The following is a 20,210-nucleotide window of genomic DNA, read 5'->3' on the forward strand; positions in this document are numbered from 1 at the left end:
ATTAACTCCCCACCTAGTAGCAGGGCAATCTTTCTGCTTGTTTCCCAGAACATGTGTAATGGTAGTAATCCCTGCTGCTCCCTTTGAGCAGTGGGGCACCGTGGACATGGAGCTGCATGCACAGCTCTTCTCTGCAGGTGGAAGAGCTTACAGAGGTGTTTTGTCACTGAATTGTTCATGGTTTCAACTTTCACAGGCTGGTTGGGAAAGTCCCAATTCCCACTCAGTGACACTAGACAGTCATGGCTCGACAGGCCAGGGGAGGGAGCAGCCAAGGGAGAGCTGCAGTGAGCAGCTCCCTTGCAAAGGCGAGGAGTCACAATACCTCTTCTCTGTCGTGTGTACAATCACTCACATCTCACTGCAGACACCACACTGTTTCCATGCAGTCCCACCAGTGCAGGGCAGGCACTGCACCTCGCAGGACCTTGGGATCCTGAGCCGACCTGCACATGGCACTGTGTTGGTGCATCGAGTCACGCTCAGTCCTGAACATCGGGGCGCAGACAAGGACTCAGGAATGCTCTGGACATCTGTGCTTACTCTGTGTTGGGGGTCCAACTCCTCAGCACCAGATGCTGCCAGAAATGAGAAACAGCCCTTTCCACTGCCTAGTTTCCTAATTTTAGCTCTCCACCTTGAGGCCCTGCATTGCTGGTTGCCATGGTGATCCTTCACCACCGGCATTGCCTCTGGCTTTCTCGCCTTCGGCTGCTTTGGAAGTGTCTTTTTCCTCCTTGCTCCTCAGGAGGCAACAGCTGAGGCAGAGGCATTGCATGTGACTCTCCGCACTGTCAGCTCAGGTCTTCTGTTTAGTGTTTGCCTGTTAAGATGCTAGAACCTTCATCCACGGGATTACACTTCCCAGCCCTCCAAAAGCATTGTGCATTCCCATCCCCATTCAGTAGACAAGCTGGGCTGTGCATACATGACACTGCCCAGCTGCCCTGAACTTCTGGCCCAGGAGTTGTTGGGAACAGCTTTCTCTATGGTCTTTGCCAGAGAAGATGTCTGGGAAGGTCATGCCCCTGCAGGGTGAAGAGTCAGAGAGCCCTTGTGCTGTGGTAGACATTCCAAAGTCCCAGGTGCTCCTGCCCTGGCTTCATCCTCGCTGCTTTTACACCTTCCCACTTGCTCTCTGGACAGCAGAGAGTACGTAAAAGCATTGCCCAAACAGAGAGTTAGCTTGGGCACCTCACTCGAGGCAGAAGAGAGGAGCTGCCTTGCCAAGGCTTGCAGTGGAAATGCCACCATGCAGCAATTAATAACGACTCTCTGCCCTTTCTCTTCCGCCTGCCCGAGCGTGCTGTGGACTGGAACGGGTGACACTTCCCAAGCACAGGGTGACAGAAAAAGCAGTGGCAGCTCTCAGGGACAAAACAGTGTAAAAGCTGTGATTCCAGCCCCCAAATCTGGATATTAATTAATTTAAGGGCAATGATGTTGAAACGCTGTGGAGTCCTTTTTTTAAATTTAAAATATAAAAGTTTTAAATTTTGCAGTTCATATTTTCAAGCTTTTATGAGGCAAGTGCAAGGATGAGTATTTAATACTAAAGTGGCAGCTGCCATCCTCACTCACATGACTCCAGAAGGTGAAGCTTTATAAAAAGCAAACATGTCAAGATCCAAGGTAAGGTCAGAATATCTGTCACAAGAAACCAGTTTGGCTGGTAGCTTTTGGGAGATCACCAGGGAATCGGGAGATTATAAAGCTTCATTCACAAACCCCCCACTGTACTCATCCAATCATCCACCTCTGTCCCTGTTACACTCAGTTGTGCACAGGAGACTCCCACACTTGCTGGGAAGGCAGCCAGGAGCTGCTAGAAAGAGCTCCCACCCTGTGGTGTTCCACAGCTGGCTTTGAGAAACCCTGTGCCACAGTAAGAGGGCAGCCAGAGCAGCTGGCTTCTTTTCTTCCTTTGGCTGAACCCTGAGGTGGAGAAAGCCATGCTGTAAAGTGGCAACCAGCTCCAACCCACTGCCAGCCTAGGAAAACTTAAGGCAACAAGAAGAAACAACCAGCAAATTGTATTGCTTAGATTAATAAGAAAAATCAGAGTAGTGTGGGCTTGTAGCCTGGGAGGTGGCAGGGTGTCTTCAGAAGCTGTTCTGGCAGTGTCACCCTGCCAGCATCCCCAGCCCGTGTTCCAATGGAAGAGCTGTGGGAGTGCTTTAGCACTCCCAGGGAGGGAGCTATGGTTGGCCACACTGGAGACCGGGTTTCCAAGTGAGCTCCTGTGGGAAGAGGAGTCGTGCAACCTGATCCTGGGCACTGCGGATGCTTGTTGAGGCCGGTTGCATTGTAGCAGTGCCTTAAGTCCCAGACAGGAATCAAAAGTCAGGTTTGGCATCGGTGAGCATGGACTGGGAGGTGGCTGCTGGCAGTCCTGCCTGTCCATGGGAGAGGCAGAGTACTGCCATCTATTGCCAGGCCCCTGGATTACAGACCTCGCTGGGTGGTGGTTCAAAGCCGTGCCCAGCTGTTTTTTTCTGGTCTTTGACTGCTTGAAGGGATTGACACATTATTCAAAACCCCTTAAATGGATCAGCACTTTGGTAGCTACGGTGCATTTTATGTGTGAGTGCCCTTAGTCAGACTCCGGCCTTAGACAATTTGGGTCTTTCTTTGTGCATTTTGCAAAATGAGCTATTCTTCCTTCTCTGCCCTGAGTTGCATGAGATTGCTTTGTGCAGTGAAGTACTCCTGTTGTGCCATCCCACCCCAGAAGTGCCCAGGTCATTTACCCCAGCTCTCCACTGGAAGGTGAGTAGAGAGTGGTGGATGCAGTAGAAGGGATAGTGTGTCGCTTGTAGCTCAGAAACAATATGTGAAAGGAGGTTAAAAGGCAGAGGGAGGATAACACTACCTTCATGGGGAGAACAGGCCTGGGACATGGGATACAGTTCTCAGCTAAGATTGGCATGTCCAAATACTGTATTTGACAGAATAAGCAGCAAAATAGGAACACCTATAGAGAGTATGAAAGATGTTTGTCACTGTGTGAACCTGGAGGGATTCCTGCAGTGCTTTGAAAAGACCTTCTCAGGTTTGATGAATTGTGCAGTAGGCCAGCAAACAAACCATTCTGAAGACCAGGGCAAGGTTATTCAGAAAATGATCTGGCTGTCTCTGTGGGCTGTAAAGACAGCAGCTCTCTGAAATTGTGGTTTAAAAGCAAAACAAACAAAAAATTAGGATAAAGAATAAACAGGAGGAAAAAATGTGTTCAGCATTTGTCAATAACACTTGTTCTTCTGAGAAATTATGTTTCTAGTTCATCACCTATTTTCAAAAGTATGTGATGGAGGTACAAAGATGCCACAAATGAGCAGATTTTAAGAATAATAGATGAGAAGGTGAAAAAATATTTTTGTATTAGAAGGAAGAAACACAGCAGATATCATTGACTTATCTCACTGATTATTTTTCATTCCTCAATCTTATTTCTGATACAAAACTGTTGCAGAAGCCAGTTGGCTGGCATATACCAGATACTCAACATACAGGTGGAAAATATTAGATGAAATGAGAGTCCCAAATGAAATTAATGGCAAAGCAGGGAATTAAGCCAGGGTCTTCAAAGTCTGAACCCCTGGAACTACCTTCTCTTTTAAAAGTGTATTTTAAAAAGGCATTAAATTGATAAAAGTAAGTGGTGGTTGTATCAAAAACATGATTAAACTATGGAAATACTCCATGCTAGGTGTCACCAGTTTAGGAATGCATTGGGACTCAAAAAAAAAAAAAATGTGAACAACAATACTTGTGATGGCTTTGGCTAGGAGAAAACTGTAAAGCTTGTAAATTGTGCTGCAGGGCATAAGTCAACTGCAGGCTGTCAGGAACCAGGAAGGAATTTTCATTATGGGAGGGTTACTGTATAATTATCTTATCCATGACAGCTCTGCTTCCTTTTAAGTGTTTAATCTTGACCAGTGAAAGCAAGATAATGGGTCATGTAGTTTTGTGACTTTTTTGTGACGGGGACATTATCTGGTGCCTGATGGCAATTTCTTTTGCCTGTTTGCTATTGCACCTTCCTCTAGGGATATGTTCACCTTCCTCCTCAATGTCTCAAGCAAAGACATTTCTGCTCCCTACCCTCCATGAGAAGAAATTTTAAAGACAGCCGTCTTTGACATGAGCAAATTATTCATGCTAGACTTCCTCTTGCTCATGTTTGTTCCAGTTCTCTCAGGTGATTTTCCAGGAATGACCTCAAGGAAACCCTGTATTGTTGGGACTGTAGCCCTCATTCTTATGTCTGCTCTTTCTTATTGTCTGAGCTGTCCATCTACTGCAGTCATATCTCTCTTGTTCTGTCATCCCCACCTCACCACCGTGGTACCTTTTGGTCTTGATACCAGTTAAATGTGTTATTTTTTTTAAACTGTGTTGCTACTCTTCTGGGAAATAATGTATTTTGTGTCTCTGACTTTGTATCTTGCAGGAGGAGCCAAGGAGCAAATCTAAGATCTGTGCCAATGTTTTCTGTGGAGCTGGGCGTGAGTGTGCAGTGACAGAGAAGGGAGAGCCAACCTGCCTCTGCATTGAGGTACGGGAGCAGCACAGGTTCTGTGTCTGGGACAGGTGTCACCACCGTCACCCCCCAGATGGGTTTCTTTCACTGGAAGGATCCCATGATAGAATAAAGCTATGGCTGTTTTGAAGCAGCTGCAAATTCACAGTGCCTCTTCAAACAACAGGATTGTTTCCAGTGTTGTGTGGGAGAAGAGCCCTGTAGGGTAGATATAGTCTGGAACTCACAGCTGTCCTGCTTGCAGGACAGCCTAGGGTCTTCACAAGCACAGGAGACTTGACTGGAGGTCTTTTGTTGGGAAAGCCCAGTGGGGTATGGGATATGCAGCTGGCTTTGAAGGGCACTCTAGAGAGTGGTGTGTGAGCTCCAAGACAGCCTGCCCTCACTGGCGTCTTGTTTGAGGAGGTTACAAGCACCCTACTAAAAATCAGCTTTTGTATAATGGAAATAATTGTGGTAGAGTGCTGTGAGGATGAATAGCTTTATCCAGCAGGGAGTCAGGGATGATTAGAAGAGTCTTTCCCAGCTGTAGAGACACAGTGTCTCCCTACTCTGCTCTGCCCCATTCCTTCAAAACATTTTTGCCTGGCTCCTGGGAATGGCCATGTGGTTCTTCGTTCCCCCTTCCCTCAGAGCCTGCAGCTCTGACATGACCAGCCTGGCACTGGAGAGTGAAGTGCCCTGTTAGTAGGAAGAGAGTCTGTCACTCTGGGTAGGCTTGGCCAGCCCAAAAGGGACAGAAGAAAGAAGCTCATAGCCTCAACAGTGGCACTGGTGAACTCTCTTTGCCTTAGGCTGTGCTGTTTGTTCATGGCTGATGGCTTATTCTGCCATTTGGTTGCAGAAGAGTGGAGCAGAGTCTACAGGGAGATGCAATGGAGCCAAGCAAGGACAGGTGCATAGACCAGAGGCACAGAAACACCTGTGACATGTCCATGGCACATGGAGCAGCAGTTGCAGGATTATGCTCTGTATTTATGCTGAGCACTGATTTCTCTGCAGGGTCTGCTTTCAGAAAGACTCCTGTCATGCTGGTGGTGATAGAAACTGGGATGAAGGGAGGCCTTTGAACTCACACCCACAGACTTCCCTGCGTGGGTTTTTCTGGGGTAATGATGCATGAGTTAGCCTGTTCCAAACACAGGGCCAAAGGGACTATGCCAAGGACTTCTGAGCTGGGCTGATGGTGGGGACTCACCTGCCTCCCTCTAGCTGTCCCAAGGAGGCAGGTAAAACGCTGTGTTCTCTGGCTCTCCCACAGAAATGCAAACCTCACAAGAGGCCTGTGTGCGGGAGCAATGGCAAGACATATCTGAACCACTGTGAGCTGCACCGTGATGCCTGCCTCACTGGCTCCAAGATCCAGGTGGATTACGATGGCCACTGCAAAGGTAACCCTGGCCAGGAGGGCTGGCTGCACTCTGAGAGACAAAGAGTTGGAAGGGGAAACATGATAACAAGGAAGGGCAGAGGCCTCATCAGCCCAGATCTTGTCCCACTGTTGCTGAGTGGGGTAAACAAGGCAAGCCTCTCAACAGTAGCCAGATTCAAGCAAGAGTCCAGATGACCAGGCAAGCTGCTGGTGATGAAGTAGGCCTGAAATCAAGTCATAAAGTCAGGGCTGGTGATTCGGGAAACTAGAATCAGACAACAGCCAGAAAAACTCATAGTAATGCAGTCTGGAGCAAGGCTGAGATCAACACAGTCACCAAGTCAGGGCCTGGATCAACAATCTGTGGAAGAGAGTGGTTGCAACAGAGCTGGAGACAGGCATGGCTGCAGCATAATGATCACAGGCAAGGATTAGGGGTTGAGACATCAGATATGAAATGGAGCCTCATGGCTCACAGTTAGAGAGTATGGATGGAGGCTTTAGTTGAGGCCAGCAGGATCGTTAAGGCCCTCATTAGTGCACTCAAAATCCTGACACCTTGGCTGTGGTGGAATCTTGGAGCTATTGTCTCCCTAAGGTGCTGGGAGTGCAGCGCTCAGGGGAGCAGGGCAACTTTTTGCTCCTGCTGCTCCTCTCTGAGCTTTTGGATTCAGCCAGGTAAATGTCTCAGTTTAACTGCTGAGGAAAGGTCATGCTCTCAGGATAAACTCCTAAAACCAATACTATCATCCATGTTCATAACTGACCTCAATAACTTTAGGAGCAAGGATTTTGCCTCATCAATGAGGCTGTTTAACATCCCCCATGCCAGCTGCAATGTTTTCTTGTGGTTAGGCAGAGTTTCATGTGTTTAAATATGTGCCCACTGTCTCTTGCCCTGTTACTGGATACCATGGATAAAAGTCTGGTGCAGTCTTCCTCATGTCCTTCCATCAGATTTATAAACATTGATGACATTGTCCCTGAGCCTTCAGTTCTTCAATCTAAACTGTCCTCAGTATCTCCTCTGCGTCCAGGGGATTCCAGCCCCTCAATCACATATGTGGCCCCCATATTTCCAAAGAGTCCCAGGTTCCTCTGCTTTTACCCATGGTGGGAAAAGATTCGTATTGCTACACACTGCATCAGAAATGTCCTCTTCTGTCTTTCCATTAACAGAGAAGAAGTCTGAGAATCCAGCTGCAAGTCCAGGTAAGAAGCTGTCTCCTGTTTGGCTGAGGCCTCTGTATGCATTTGTATGCTCTGGGAGATGGGCAGGAGGGTGTTCTGGGGGACTTGGCAGAGCTCTGTGTGAAAGTCATACCCCGCATGGCCTGTACCAGAGTCTGAGTTGATAAATCAGCAGAAATGTGATTGCCCAGCTCTTTACTCTTGGGCAACCTTTCAGAACTCATACGTTTCCTGGGCTTTTCACTATGCCGGGATGTCTCAGGGACTCAGCATAGTCAAGGTGCAGTGAAACCCAGTTTGCCCCCAGGGACACAAACTGTGCTCATCACCCAGACTGAGGGATGGAGCACTCTTTGACCTCCTTCACTGGGGATATAAGACAGAACAACTGTGGAGCTGCTGTCCCCAACTCCAAGAGCACCCTTTTAAAAGGAAACTTTGCTTTAGGAGTGATGAACCAATGGGTGCAGAGGCAGAGAGTCAGGAGGTACAGCTGAAATGCCTCTACCATCAGCCAACAAGATGATCTTAAGGGTCTCTTCCAACCTAAATGATTCTATGATCACCTAAATTATAAGCCTCTTTGATTCCCTGTGCTTGGTTTCTCCCCTTATGTATTGCCATGTGTACTTAAGACTCTGGAATTTAGGACCATGGCTCATGCTTCATCAGGGGAATTCCTTTTCTCAGTCATGACCTCTTAAGTACTGGAGCTGTATAATCATCAACTTTAATTTCCTAGGACAGATGAGAGCAAAGTCTCATACAAACCAAAGAGGAAGGACCATGTCAGAGCATGGCCACCACCGTAGAGCAGTTTTAAAGAAGTTCAAAATTAAACATGCAGAATCCCTACAGAGCTGGGTTTTTTCATCTCTCCATCTGGTTGTGATAGTAGTCACTGTATTCAGAAGATCTTTAGTGTGTGTAAGTGACGTGAATGCATGCTGATTCCTTTTCTGGCTTCACTGACCACTGGGCAGGTGTGATAATTCACAGCCAGGCTTTCAGTTTTGTTTCCAAAGGCATGGTTTGTACTAGCACACGAAGTGATAACCACCTGGAGAAACCTGTGACACTGGCAAGCACTGTGAGTGAACGAGCCCAACTTGACCCCTCTTGTTTCCAGTCAGAGTGGACAAATCAGGGCTTTGAAGAAACAAAATTTCCTGAGATAGTAGGCCTTAAAATTCAAATCTTGGAGAAGAGTGGTAGAAAGGCTTGCTCAGTCTAGTCTTCACCCTTGCAGAGGATAGAGGTTTTGGTATTTTAGGGTTGACAGCTGAATGCCAATTCTGCACAGTGTCGGGAAGCCTGGGGACTGTCAGTTACCTTCCTCCCTCCTTCACACCAAGATGAGTCAGCTCGGGGTTGTTCTTCCACAAGCTTCAGGGATGGGAAGGAAGAGCTTTGGCAGGAGTGTTGTTTTCCGGCCTTGCCACATGGTGTCACCAACAGCCTGTCCACTATTCAGCACATGACACATCTGCTTGGATCTGGCAGTGATGTAACTCCAAGGACCAGACTGAGGGGCTGCAAACTGCCATCAGGGTGGGCTGGCTGGCTTTTATTCCCAGGCCTCTCTCTGTGGTCTCCCTGCCAGCTTCATTTCTCTCACCCTTGTATTTCCTTCTGCTGCACTGTCTCCCATTACAGTTGTCTGCTACCAGTCGGACAGGGATGAGCTTCGTCGCCGGGTCATTCAGTGGCTGGAAGCTGAGATTATCCCAGATGGGTGGTTCTCCAAGGGCAGTAACTACAGTGAAGTTCTGGACAAATATTTCAAGGCAAGTAGAGCAGCACCTGCCTCAGAGCCCAAACAACACTTCTTGCCTTGTCACTGTAAAACAGCTGCTGTGCCTGCAGCTGAGAGGCTCCAGTGTGTGATGCGCCTGTGGAACTGGGGACCAGAGGGATCTGATAAGTCCTACAGCCTGATGTGTTATGGGCTGCCTGCAGCAGCCACTGACTGAGCCACTGACGCAGCTTGTGACAACCAGATGTGGAGCCTCTCCAGCTCCTGGTGTCTGACCTGCCCTGGGGAAAAGGAGGAGGGCAAGCCACATGTGCCTGTGGCAGAGTAGAGAACTACTAATCTCAGGGGTAAAAAGCCAGAGGAAAAAAGGTGAAAGTGCTGGAAATGCAGGAAGCTGTGGCAGCTGATCCTTTGTTCCAGATAGTCCCAAGGCCATATTGAGATGGATATAGGGGACACTTGGGGGGCTTAAAGGAATATGTCCCAGTTGTGGCCAAGAGCTGGCAGTTCCCTAGTACTCTGCAGAGTGAAAGGAGCCACTTGTGTCTTGGGCCTTGCAATAATACTGTTCTTCTCCCCATCAGTCTGTCCTCAGCCAATCCCCACCCCCTTCTGTAACCAGCAGATCCCAAGCTTCTGCCATGCTCCTGCCACATGCACTGCTGTGTCCCTCCCCCTCGTGCCTGGCTCCTGATAGAGACTTCAAAGCATTCAGGATGGAGCTGGAGGAGCAGGTGGGGAAGAGGGGAGAGCATTTAAATCATGAGCTGTTGACAGCAAGAGATTAATGGTGCCTGACAGGAGTTAGCGCTGCCAGCAAATTTGCCATGGCAATGGCACCCCCTGGTGAGACAGAGGAGCTGGTCCCCTCGCTCCACAGAGCATCCTCACATTTGCAGCCATTAAAGCTGCTCTGTGTGTGGAAACCCACTGCCCTGGGCACTCCTGTCAGTGCCTGCCAGCACCCAAAAGCAGCAGTGTCCTGTGTCGGTCCCTCTCCCTGCAAATGTGCTGTCCCCAGCCACTTTTGCAGGGTCTCCCCAGGTCATGGGCTTTGCTGAAACGCGTGAGCCAGCCACAGGGTTGTTGCACTGTCACTGCATAACCTGTTCACACCTGCTGTCCCCACGCCTGTCAGTGTGCTGGTGACATCCCATGGCTGCAGCTCAGAGGCAGGCAGCCTCATGTTCTCTTTACTGTCCCACTTTTTCTGGAGCACTGATCCCAGCCACTGGGTGGAAGTTCCTATGGCAAAACAATGCCTCTACTTGTACCAACCGGTGAATTTCTGCGGCCGAGGTCAACAGTATGAGGTTCAGTAAGGCCAAGTGCTGGGTCCTGCCTTTGCATCACAACAGCCCCAGGCAGTGCTACAGCCTGGGGAAAGAGTGGCTGCCAAGGGACGTGGTGGAGTCACACCACTGGAAGGGTTCGAGAAACAACTGGATGTGGCAGTTGGTGCTGTGGTTTAGTTGATAAGGTGGTGTTCCATCAGAGGTTGGACTCAATGATCTTGGAGGTCTTTTCCAACCTTAATGTTTCTGTGATTCTTTGTCAGGTGTAATCCACCTTATCAACTACCTTATTCTTAAAGCTTTGAAACATTTTTAAAGCAGAATTCAGAGTTTGGAAAAACTTGAGACAAATCAAGGTAAAACAAACTAAATGGTTTCAAACACACAGAAATTTGTGTCAGCAATGAGTGTCTGCAGTCACTGGAGGAATTTTGTCGTGCCAAGCTGTGGGGCTCTGCAAGCCTGCCCAGCAAATGGCCTGATTCCTGCCCTGCATGTGGAAACACTGGAGACGTAGCTGACATGAAGCTTTTCCCTTTTCTCCTTGATGGGGAGGTTTGCAGATGTAGCATTAAGCTATTTCCCTCCTGGAAACCTGACTTGTGGGGCTCACTGGGATGTGCTTTGTTGGTCAGGCAGGCCATGACCTTGAAGGACATTATTTCAAGAGGAGCAAGGCCAGTAGTGGGAAGCTGCTCCATTTTGGAGGGTCTCTGTGGGAATGCCTTAATGCAGACCATAGCTTTGAAAGGCAAGAAAACTCACTTAACAGTCTGGGTCATTAAGAGAACTGCAGTCATTTTCACAAAAAAAAAGCAGGACAAGAGGCTTCAAAGTCTAGTGGAAGTTGACCTGTGGAGCAGTTATGGAGGATAAGCACACAGAGTAATTTCCCTAGCCCTAGATGTTTCTCCTGAAACACACAGAGGTAACAAGAGTGTCTCTTCCAGCATTCCTGAGAGCACTACACAAGGAGCCACAGTGACCTACCCCAATCATGCAGCAAAAATTAGGTGGCAGCAGTCTGTGTGCAGGATTAATTTTCCACTCACAGGAATGCAGCTGTCTCTGAGGGGGCACAGCAGTTCCTGCTGCGTGCCCAGCACTGTGGTGTCACATCTCCAAACAGGAAGGCAAAATGCAATTACTTCTGTGGGAGTACAGCCAGGATTTTGGGGCTAAAAACGCTGCTCTTCAGTGCCAGGAGCCTTGTCAGGAGCTTAAGAAGTTGATGGTGAGATGTTGTGCTATTGCATTAAATTTTTTCCCTGGTATCAGCAGAAAATTGCTTCCTGTGATTTTCCCTTTTGTCACTGTCAGAGTCCAGGCACAGCTTTGGATTTACACATATTGGAAAGCTGACACCTCCTTGAATGCAACTGGTCTGCTTTAAGGCAGGACGTATATAAGAAAACTAAGAGCTGGCTGGAACAAAGAGGAGAAATAGGGTTAGAGCCATAAATCAAGCAGCAGGAGGTGAATGAAAGGCAGTGTAGCTTATCTGTGAGGACAAGGCTAGGATCATCTCTCTCTCATTCTGAGGCTAATATGGATATGTTGCTGCTTTTCTCTGAGCCTCTTGCTTTGTGAAAAACAGGGATAATGGAACTTGTCTCACTAAAGCTTCAAAATGCTAAGTAAATATGGAAGAGGAAGAAGGAAGAGGTGTACCTTGAACTGATAAATGAGAGCCTCTCACATCTTCCCATCTTCCCCTGCAGAGCTTTGATGATGGTGATTCTCGCTTGGACTCCACTGAATTCCTGAAGTTTGTGGAGCAGAATGAGACTGCCATCAACATCACCACCTACATGGACCAGGAGACCAACAAGTTGCTCAGGTGGGCAGTGAACAGGGTGCCAGAGGGAGGGCAGATGTGGTAGAACGGAACATGGAAATTCACTCATGCTGCTGGGGTTTGTAGTTTGGATTTGGTGTCATGAAAATTCAGCACTAAATCTTCCAGACCAGAGCTACTCTGCATCCAGCTGGTGCAGACCAAATATCAGTTAGGGTTTGCACTGACAAAGATAACTTTGTATGAAGTGGCTCCTCACTTAAATAGGTGTGAACACCACAAGAGGAGCAGTCCTATCTCTACCTTTCATGTTAGGCATGTATTTCAGCCCTCTTTTGCCTTAAATCTAGCACTTGTGCAGCCAGAAGGGAGTTGGGTGACAGAAGATTTGTCATCTTCTTTCAATTTCCTAATAAATTAGCTTTCCAGAGGACTTCCCTCACCTTTTGCTTACAGCTAGATCCAGCACAAGGAAGATGGTGGGAAAACACCGCTCATATGCAGCGTATAGTTTGAGAGGTTCCCTTTCTCTTAGTGTGCCACTCTGTGAGAAAAGGCTGCTTGTGGTTATGCTGTGCTTGCACCTCTACCTGTGTCACAGCATGTAGGTGTCAACAAATGTGGATGTCCTACTCCTGCTGTTCTGAATATACCCCCAATGCTCAGCCCCTTGCCAGAGTATTTTGTGACTGTTTTTATTTTCTCTGTATCCCATGAGGTTTCCTTAGAGAAGCCACTTCTGCCAGACATCTTAATGGAGTCTCCCTAGTTATTACTGTTTTCACTCACCTGCACTCTGAAGACAGTAGAACAGGGACCAGCCTAGCACAGCCCTGTGCAGAACAAGCCTCTGTGTTTCCTTTCAGGGGACTCTGCGTAGATGCCCTCATCGAGCTGTCAGATGAAAATGCTGACTGGAAGCTCAGCTTCAATGAATTTCTCAAGTGCCTCAGCCCATCCTTCAACCCACCAGAGAAAAGTAGGAACTCCTCACTTATCTTGGGGAACAAGAGGGGTCCTGGGAAGGGAGGAAAGAAAAGAGATCAGCTTCAGGCCAGACATCGGGTGCTGTAACTCCACTGCCAGAGATAATTTTAATATATGCCTGCCTCTTATCCAGCAGCACCATTGTCCCTGCATTGTTGAAAGTACTGCTTTTTCTGTCCCAGAGCTCCTGCAGCCCTTGTAATGAGAAAGGTTTGGATTTTGGAAGCAAGGACGTAGCTTGAATGGGTATGGTATGCTTGTAAGGTCAAGGCATGTATTTAACAGTGCAGAGGTCAATCACGTGAGGAGTTCATGGCCAGATAACTTAGGAAAATCAGACCAGACCAAAGTCCTGCTATGCTCTAGCTTTCACACAGAGAGCCTCCCTGATGACTATCTCAAAGTTCACTATCCTTCCAAATCCTGCTTAGTGATCCAGTTGGTGTGAAAGCAGCTTAATGTTCTACTGACCAGGTGTGCATAGCCAGTCATCTCATTGTCTCCCTGAGGGGTGAGTCCAAAGGGACCAGACTTACATCCCACTGCAGTGGCACTGAGCAGCAGGCAGAGGCCATGCTTTCTTGGGAATATTAAGTTGAACTTGCTGTTGCCTGTTTCAGTGAGAAACTAGGGATGCTGCACCTTCCCTGGAAAACTTCATCGGCTCGTTATCACTTAACACCTTTGAGTGCTTGGGGGGCGTTGAATTAAACATGTAATGTAGCTGTAAGAAGAAATGTGAGCTGAAATGAGAATTTTTTTTTTTCCTTCCTTTCTCAAGGCAACATACATAAAATACATAAATACATAAATACATAAATCATTTCCCCACCTTATCCCTACCTGGATCAGAATAACCCAAGCTTTCATTTCAGGGGTTCTTTTCTTTGTATAACGATAAGGAAATTGAAACAAATCCAACGCTGAGATTTCATTTGGAATTGAGAAGTTGAAATGTGTTCTTCTGAGGAAGAAGAACAAAGTGTTTGACTTTCCCAAAATTATGTTTTGGCTGATTTCACTCACCAAATTCAGCATGAATATTTTAGTCATTAGGAAACTTCTGGTGGTTGGGGGAAGGAAGGCTTCGCCTTAAACCTCATACCTGTTCTCTCTCTTAAAGCATCTCCAAAGTAAGTTGTCTTTAGCCTGCTCACTATCTCACAAACACTGCCCTTGTTTTGTGCCTCTTCAGAGTGTGCCTTGGAAGATGAGACCTATGAGGATGGAGCAGAGACCCAGGTGGAGTGCAACCGCTGTGTCTGCGCCTGTGGGAACTGGGTGTGCACCGCAATGACGTGCGAGGGTCTGTATGCTCTCCACACAGTTACTGTGTTTGGGTTTGGACAAAAGGAGTTCTTGCTCTCTGCCTTTCCAAAGGCACCAGCTATCCAGGTTTCTTCTCTCTCCAGCTTCTCCTCAGCTTCTCCATGAGTGGCTTCTGCATAACCCTCACATGTTCCTTGTTAGTCAAACCCAAGCTGGTACTGTTCCAGAGGTCAGAAAGTGTGTAACTGAGCTGGGGGCAATGCTGCTGGGGTTTGTAGTTTGGATTTGGTGTCACAAAAATTCAGCACTAAATCTTCCAGACCAGAGCTAGTCTGCATCCAGCTGGTGCAGACCAAAGAGATCACTGGCTGCAACTGTATGTGTAGGCGTGAGCAAGTCAGCTTTCCTGTACGTGTGTCTGTATCCTCACTGTATCTGTGTTTATGGAATTTGTAAAAGAGGATCTAGGATCCTGTCTTGATCCAGAGGAAATATAGGAAACTTCATCCAATGCAAAGGAAGCACTTTAGCTTCTTGCCCCAAAAACTGTAGAATGATGGTGATGAAAGAAGGTGGTACTCATAGTAATGCAGGGTTGTTTGTTCCTCCTTTGGAAGGCCCTTAAACTTGCACAGCCACGGTACAATTGTGAGAGGTCATGATGCAGTTGTGAACAGCAGCTCTCTGTTTCACCTTCTCACAGATAGTCCAGGGCCAGTGGAACACCACCTTTTCCCTGTGTTGGCAAATGTATGGGTCCTTCCTAAGGAGTCACATCCATCCTACCAGCATGGTGCTGCATTTTTCTGGCCTTCTCCCCTAGCAACTCAGCCCTTGCTGCATTTTTCTGGCCTTCTTCCCTAGAAACCAGGCCCTTGCATGAGCTTTGTTTCAGTGTTGTGTGGGACCTGCCAGCAGTACACTGGTTCAGATCTATAGTCAGTAGCTTGGGCAGAGTAGGAGAGAGGGGAACGGCAGCAGTGCATACAGAGTTCTTCATGTTTATCTGACTTTCTGCAGCAGAGCCTTCAGGATCACCTCAGCCCAGACTTAGCTGTAGCAGCAGGAACTCACCTGAGAAAAGACAACTGTAGTATTAATAGAGCTGCCAGAGGAGCTGTGTGTAGGTGTCATAGATTAAGCAGCAGAATGAGAGACTCTTTTTGTTGCCTCCCCAGAAACAGCCTTCAAAGTTGCTATGCAATACCTGTTCTTGCTGCCTACTTTGTTCCCTGCATCCATGCAATGGGATAACAATTCCTTGACTTTCTGCCCATGTCAGAGCAGCAGAGGGGTTAGAGGAATAATGAAACTGAAGAATCAGATCAAACACATCAGCAAGTTGTATCTTCATTGAGTGAAATTACCTCTTTATTAGATATCAGTTAATGTACTTGGGTAGCACTGAGCTTCCATTTACTCCTTACAAGAGGCAAAGATGTTTGAACTAATTATAGGTGTTTCTTTTGAATAATATGCAGCCTCTTCCATGTTTTTTTATTATCAGTCACGTGGGAGGGAGAGACAGGGACAGACTGGACACCCAATTTGTGAAGTCCCAGGCAGCCACAAAGCTCGTTCTCTTTCTAGGAAGCCAGCCCATACCGTCCTCCTGCAAAGGCTTCTTAAGCTCGAGGGGTGCTGTGGCTGACCTGCCTCTCTTTGTTCTTCATGGTTCAGCATCTGAAATGTGTACCCCCTGTCTGCAAAACACTAAACTCCATTTCTGTTTGCAGGGAGGAATGAGAAGGTGCCTGCTCAGAGACACCGACCTGATCAAGATTTGACTGAGGAGGAAATGGCCAGATACATTCAGGAACTGCAGAAGCATCAGGTTAGCGTGAGGCTGGAAAGGTCTGCTTGCACTAAGTCTCCCCTTGCCAGAGGAGTTCCCTCTGCTTCTGTTACTTGGAGACTTCTGGTAGAAGGGGGAGCACAATAAAAGGGGGATCTCTTACCTGTGGGGACACATACAGGTGTGGGGCTTTAAGATACAAGCCAGTGTTGGCACTGCCTGTGAATGAACCAAAGGCTGCAGAGCACCACCAATTCCTGTGTCAGTGCAGAGCTTCACTTCTGTGCTCTCTTTCTCTAGGAGACGGCTGAGAAGACCAAGAGAATGAGCACCAAGGAGATGTAAGGGGCCTCCACAGCGGAGGAGCCCAGGAGGATGGGCCCAACCTGCCACCCTGTCCTCCAGTGCTGATCTCAGTATGCACAAGTGTCTGCTACAGTTGCCCAGTCACAGATATTTACATGTATAGCAATGGGTTATTTGTTTTGTAATACACAGAGAATGGGGCCAGGAAAGGGGAGCAGAGCCCACCTGTTCAGGGAGCTTCATTGCTGGGACCTTGGAAGGCTGGGAGGGACTGACAGCAGCCTCTGGGACCCTTTCCCAGAGCAGACGGCTGTTCCCTCCAGGAACTAACAGGGATTTCTTGTTCCCCTGGATCTGGGGAAAGGATGGAGGTCACTGCTAGATAGAAATTCAATCATTACAATTGTCAGCACCAGCTTTGGCTGCAAAAAATACAGGCCTGGCAGTTTTGTGGCTGAACACGTGTGCTGCAGGGCATCATTATCCAAGGACCTTACCCTTTGGTTTGAGCTCCTCAAAGCTGGTCAGCCTGGTGTGACACCTGGGAGTCATGGTGCCATGCTGCTGGCATGAGTCCAGCACATTCCTCCTTGCTTTCCACTAGACTGTCCCCATCAGCTCCTCCAGTACATTGTGGGCTCCAACACAACATGGTTCCTTTTGACCTCATCTCACTCTTACTCTCCCTGCCCCCTCCTTAGAGGTGCTATCATATTTTTTTCTTACCACATTCACATGCTGACTCCCCCTTTTAGTTTTTGTTTTGGGTTCTTTATTATTTTATTTCCTATGGTAGTGATCCAGCTTTTGTATGTTTTGTAGCTCTAGATCTTTCAAGAAAACCCAGCGTGTGGGTTTTTGTTGTTGACAGTGCTGTAATGCCCATGCACAGTTTGTATCGCACTGCGCTCAGCCACCACAAACACCACAGGCAAATTGTGAGCCTTGCACTACAGGGTATTTCCCAGCTGGGGATAGCAGTGTCCCTTGTGGGAAGAAGAGACAGGGCTGGATGTAATTAGTTTCACCAGACACAGATTGCCACTGCAGCTCTCTAGCTCTCACTCCCTTAGCTAGCATTGGCCATGTGCTCAGAGTCTGTGCTCGTGCCTCTCTTAATTGCCCAAAGCAGTCTAGAGACAGAGGGACCAGGCAATCCCATTAGTACAGTATCTTAAAAAGCTTAACTACGTAGAAAACTGCTTAGTTGTGCTGTTGGTATCGTCTTGGGCTTTTTGTCTTCCTCTGGGGTGAGGTAGCAGCATTATTCTTCGATTCCAGGTATGAGTTTGGAGTCAGGGCTGGAAGCCTCATGACTGGCGCATTTCTCAGTGTCATTGATCAGACCACCTTTGACCACTCTCACATTCCTTCATGGGTCAGTTTCATCCCACACGTTTCTCAGAGCATTGGTCCTAGATGTGAATGAAATGCTGTTTCGTATAGTCACCTCTGTAGCCTGAAGCCCAGCTGATTTTCTTATGCAGTTGTCAAATGTACTTCATACACACCTGAACACCCATGTTCCCTTTGTGCCTGTGCTGTGCCTCCCAAGCAGTTGCATGTGCCCTGAGACAACTGCTTGTGACTTCCCTCTTTCTGTTTGTGAGCAACTTCAGCAATTGTTGCTGGGTGTCTTGCAGTCCCTATTGCTTACTCAATCAAAATTCCACTTGCATCTGCAAAAGCATGTCTGGTTTGAGTGAAGATCAGCAGGACTTTTGTCCCAACCTTCCCCTTTTTGCACAGTGCTTTCCTTGGAGAGGAGGAATGAGCTGGTACCTAGAAGTATAAGAAAAGAAGAAAGCTTGGTCCCTCCTGTGCTCTTTCCTGTGAGCCAGATGTGTTAAAGGTTGTCTGGTCTTTGAGCTGTTTTCCTGATGTGAAGCTACAGGACTTCCATTGACTTTGGCAGAGTGCCACTTTTCCAGTGAAAACCATAATGTACCCTGCCATGGAGGTTTTGGCATCATAAATACACAAGGAGTCTGGGTTTTTTTCTCACGAGGGCCTGGATTTGAGCAGCTTTGACCTGTGAAGGTGAGAGGAATGAGTCCATATGAGCTGAGGGTAATGTGGACAATGCTACACTGGGACAGAGTCATTGTGTTCTGGTGACACTGGAAGAAGTGGTTGGTAAAATAGGAGCACCCATTAGACATAGCCTTGCTCCTTCCCAAGAGTATAAGTGAAAGGGCTTCATGTGCTGGATCTGGAGTCACAGGAACATTGTTAATAAATGTTTTGCTTTATTCCAACCCTGCTCTAAAAGGTAGTTAGTGCCTCCCAGATCACTTCCTTCCAGCTTGGATTGTTAAAGTGCCTTAGAGAAAACACAACAGCTTGCCTTAAAGGCTTTCCCTGGATGGGGATAACATCTTGTTCAGTCAGGAGTATCTCCAACTGTGAAAACCAGAGCACGTGCAGGAAGGGGAGGCGAAGGCACGGCTTCAGGGGTTCTGTAGGCTGCACTGTGTGTGATGTGTTCTCTGTGCCCTCCTGTCTGCTGGGGCTGTGGATGGGGGTGGCTGCTGGGGCAGCCAGAGACCTGTGCTGGCAGCTGAGGTTTACAGAGCTTGCTCTTGCACTGAAGGCGGAGGGATGGGCTGCGGTCTCCGGCAAGCTGAGCTCTCTGAGAAGCCATACAGCAGATCCCAGGGTAACCTGGGGCAGCAGGCTGGGAGTGCAGCAACAGTGTCTCTGGAGGGGGCTGCGGCCTGTGGAGCCTCTTCCTCCTTGTGCCCTCCCAGAGGGACGCGGTGGAGAGCAGGGCCGTTCTAAGGGCAGCAGTTCTCAAAGGGGACCGAAACATCTCCGCTCCCTGCACAGAGGGGAAGGGCAGCCCAGACTGAGCAACGCTCAGGCTGCTGCAGGCTGGTCAGTCACTTAACTCCTGCAGGGTAACCTGGCTGCTGGGGAAGGAAGTGCTGAATTTCAGCCATTGCCCTCTGGGACGATTGCTGTACAGACTACAAGGGGCAGGGAAGGTGTTTTGTTTTGTTCTGTTTTTTTTCCAAAAAACCAAATTTAAGCAACAAACAAAGAAATCCCACTCCTCCCTCTATATTCCCTCCTGTACGTGTGTGAAATTTATCAGTATTCTGTAGGTTTCCTTAGTGCACTTATTTTACTTGATTTTGTAATTTTTTTGAAGCAGGGGGGTTTGGATATTACTGCCAAATAAATGAAACAAAATTTAAAAAATAACACTTGTTTGGTTTATTTTTCACAAGCCACACAACTTGTTTTCAAAAAAAATCATCTGTCTTTGCACGTTCATACACAGATCTCAGTGTGTTGGACAAATGTGAGACGTGACTGGCTCTGTTTCATAGCTGGGGCATCAGGTGCAAAGGACCCATAGGCAAGTAAAAACAATAACTAAAGGCCTTGAAAATATGACTGAATGGTGAAATAGCCTTTAATGGTGTTGTATGGCAGGAGGAAGTGTCCTGCCATTTATCTCCCCTGTAACTGTAATGCCACTGCTGTGAGCGCTTCTGTGCAGATAATGGTCTGAGAGAAAGCTCCCTTGCTTTGTTCCACTTGGTGTGCTCCTTCCAAAGCTGTTCAAAAAAAACCCCAAACAGCTCACAAACATTGCCTCTTCCATGTATTGTTCACACCAAATGGCCTCTTTGGCAGGTACCAGCTGCTGCACATGCAGTCTTTTCTGTGGCTTTTCCTGCCCATTCACTGCCCAACTGCAAAGTGAGGCTGCTTCATTACTGCAATTTCTACTGCAAGAATTTCCCAGGATTTTAAGAAGGAATGAATGGAAGCGGCAGCCACAAATTTAGCTAGGTGGCACTATAAATAGTTTGCCATGTGCACCATGCATACTTACTGAAGCAAAGTGATTTTGAGGTGGGAAAGAGGAAAAGCAAAAATTCTG

The 20,210-nt window shown here is 47.7% G+C and overlaps 1 protein-coding gene across 1 annotated transcript in view; it reads left to right on the forward strand.

Annotated features, from left to right (window-relative positions):
- FSTL1 (follistatin like 1) overlaps positions 1-19,522 on the forward strand; it is a 52,863-nt gene extending 33,341 nt beyond the window's left edge. Inside the window, exons 3-11 of the mRNA XM_039558451.1 lie at positions 4,457-4,561; positions 5,808-5,937; positions 7,098-7,130; positions 8,766-8,896; positions 11,882-12,000; positions 12,825-12,937; positions 14,141-14,251; positions 15,951-16,048; positions 16,310-19,522. Coding sequence (XP_039414385.1) covers positions 4,457-4,561; positions 5,808-5,937; positions 7,098-7,130; positions 8,766-8,896; positions 11,882-12,000; positions 12,825-12,937; positions 14,141-14,251; positions 15,951-16,048; positions 16,310-16,354 — 885 coding nt within the window. The 3' untranslated portion in view covers positions 16,355-19,522. The remainder of the gene's footprint in view (positions 1-4,456; positions 4,562-5,807; positions 5,938-7,097; positions 7,131-8,765; positions 8,897-11,881; positions 12,001-12,824; positions 12,938-14,140; positions 14,252-15,950; positions 16,049-16,309) is intronic.
- The last annotated feature ends 688 nt before the right edge of the window (positions 19,523-20,210 follow it).

Source organism: Corvus cornix, chromosome 1, assembly GCF_000738735.6.
Source record: "Corvus cornix cornix isolate S_Up_H32 chromosome 1, ASM73873v5, whole genome shotgun sequence".
Taxonomy (NCBI): Eukaryota; Metazoa; Chordata; class Aves; order Passeriformes; family Corvidae; genus Corvus; species Corvus cornix.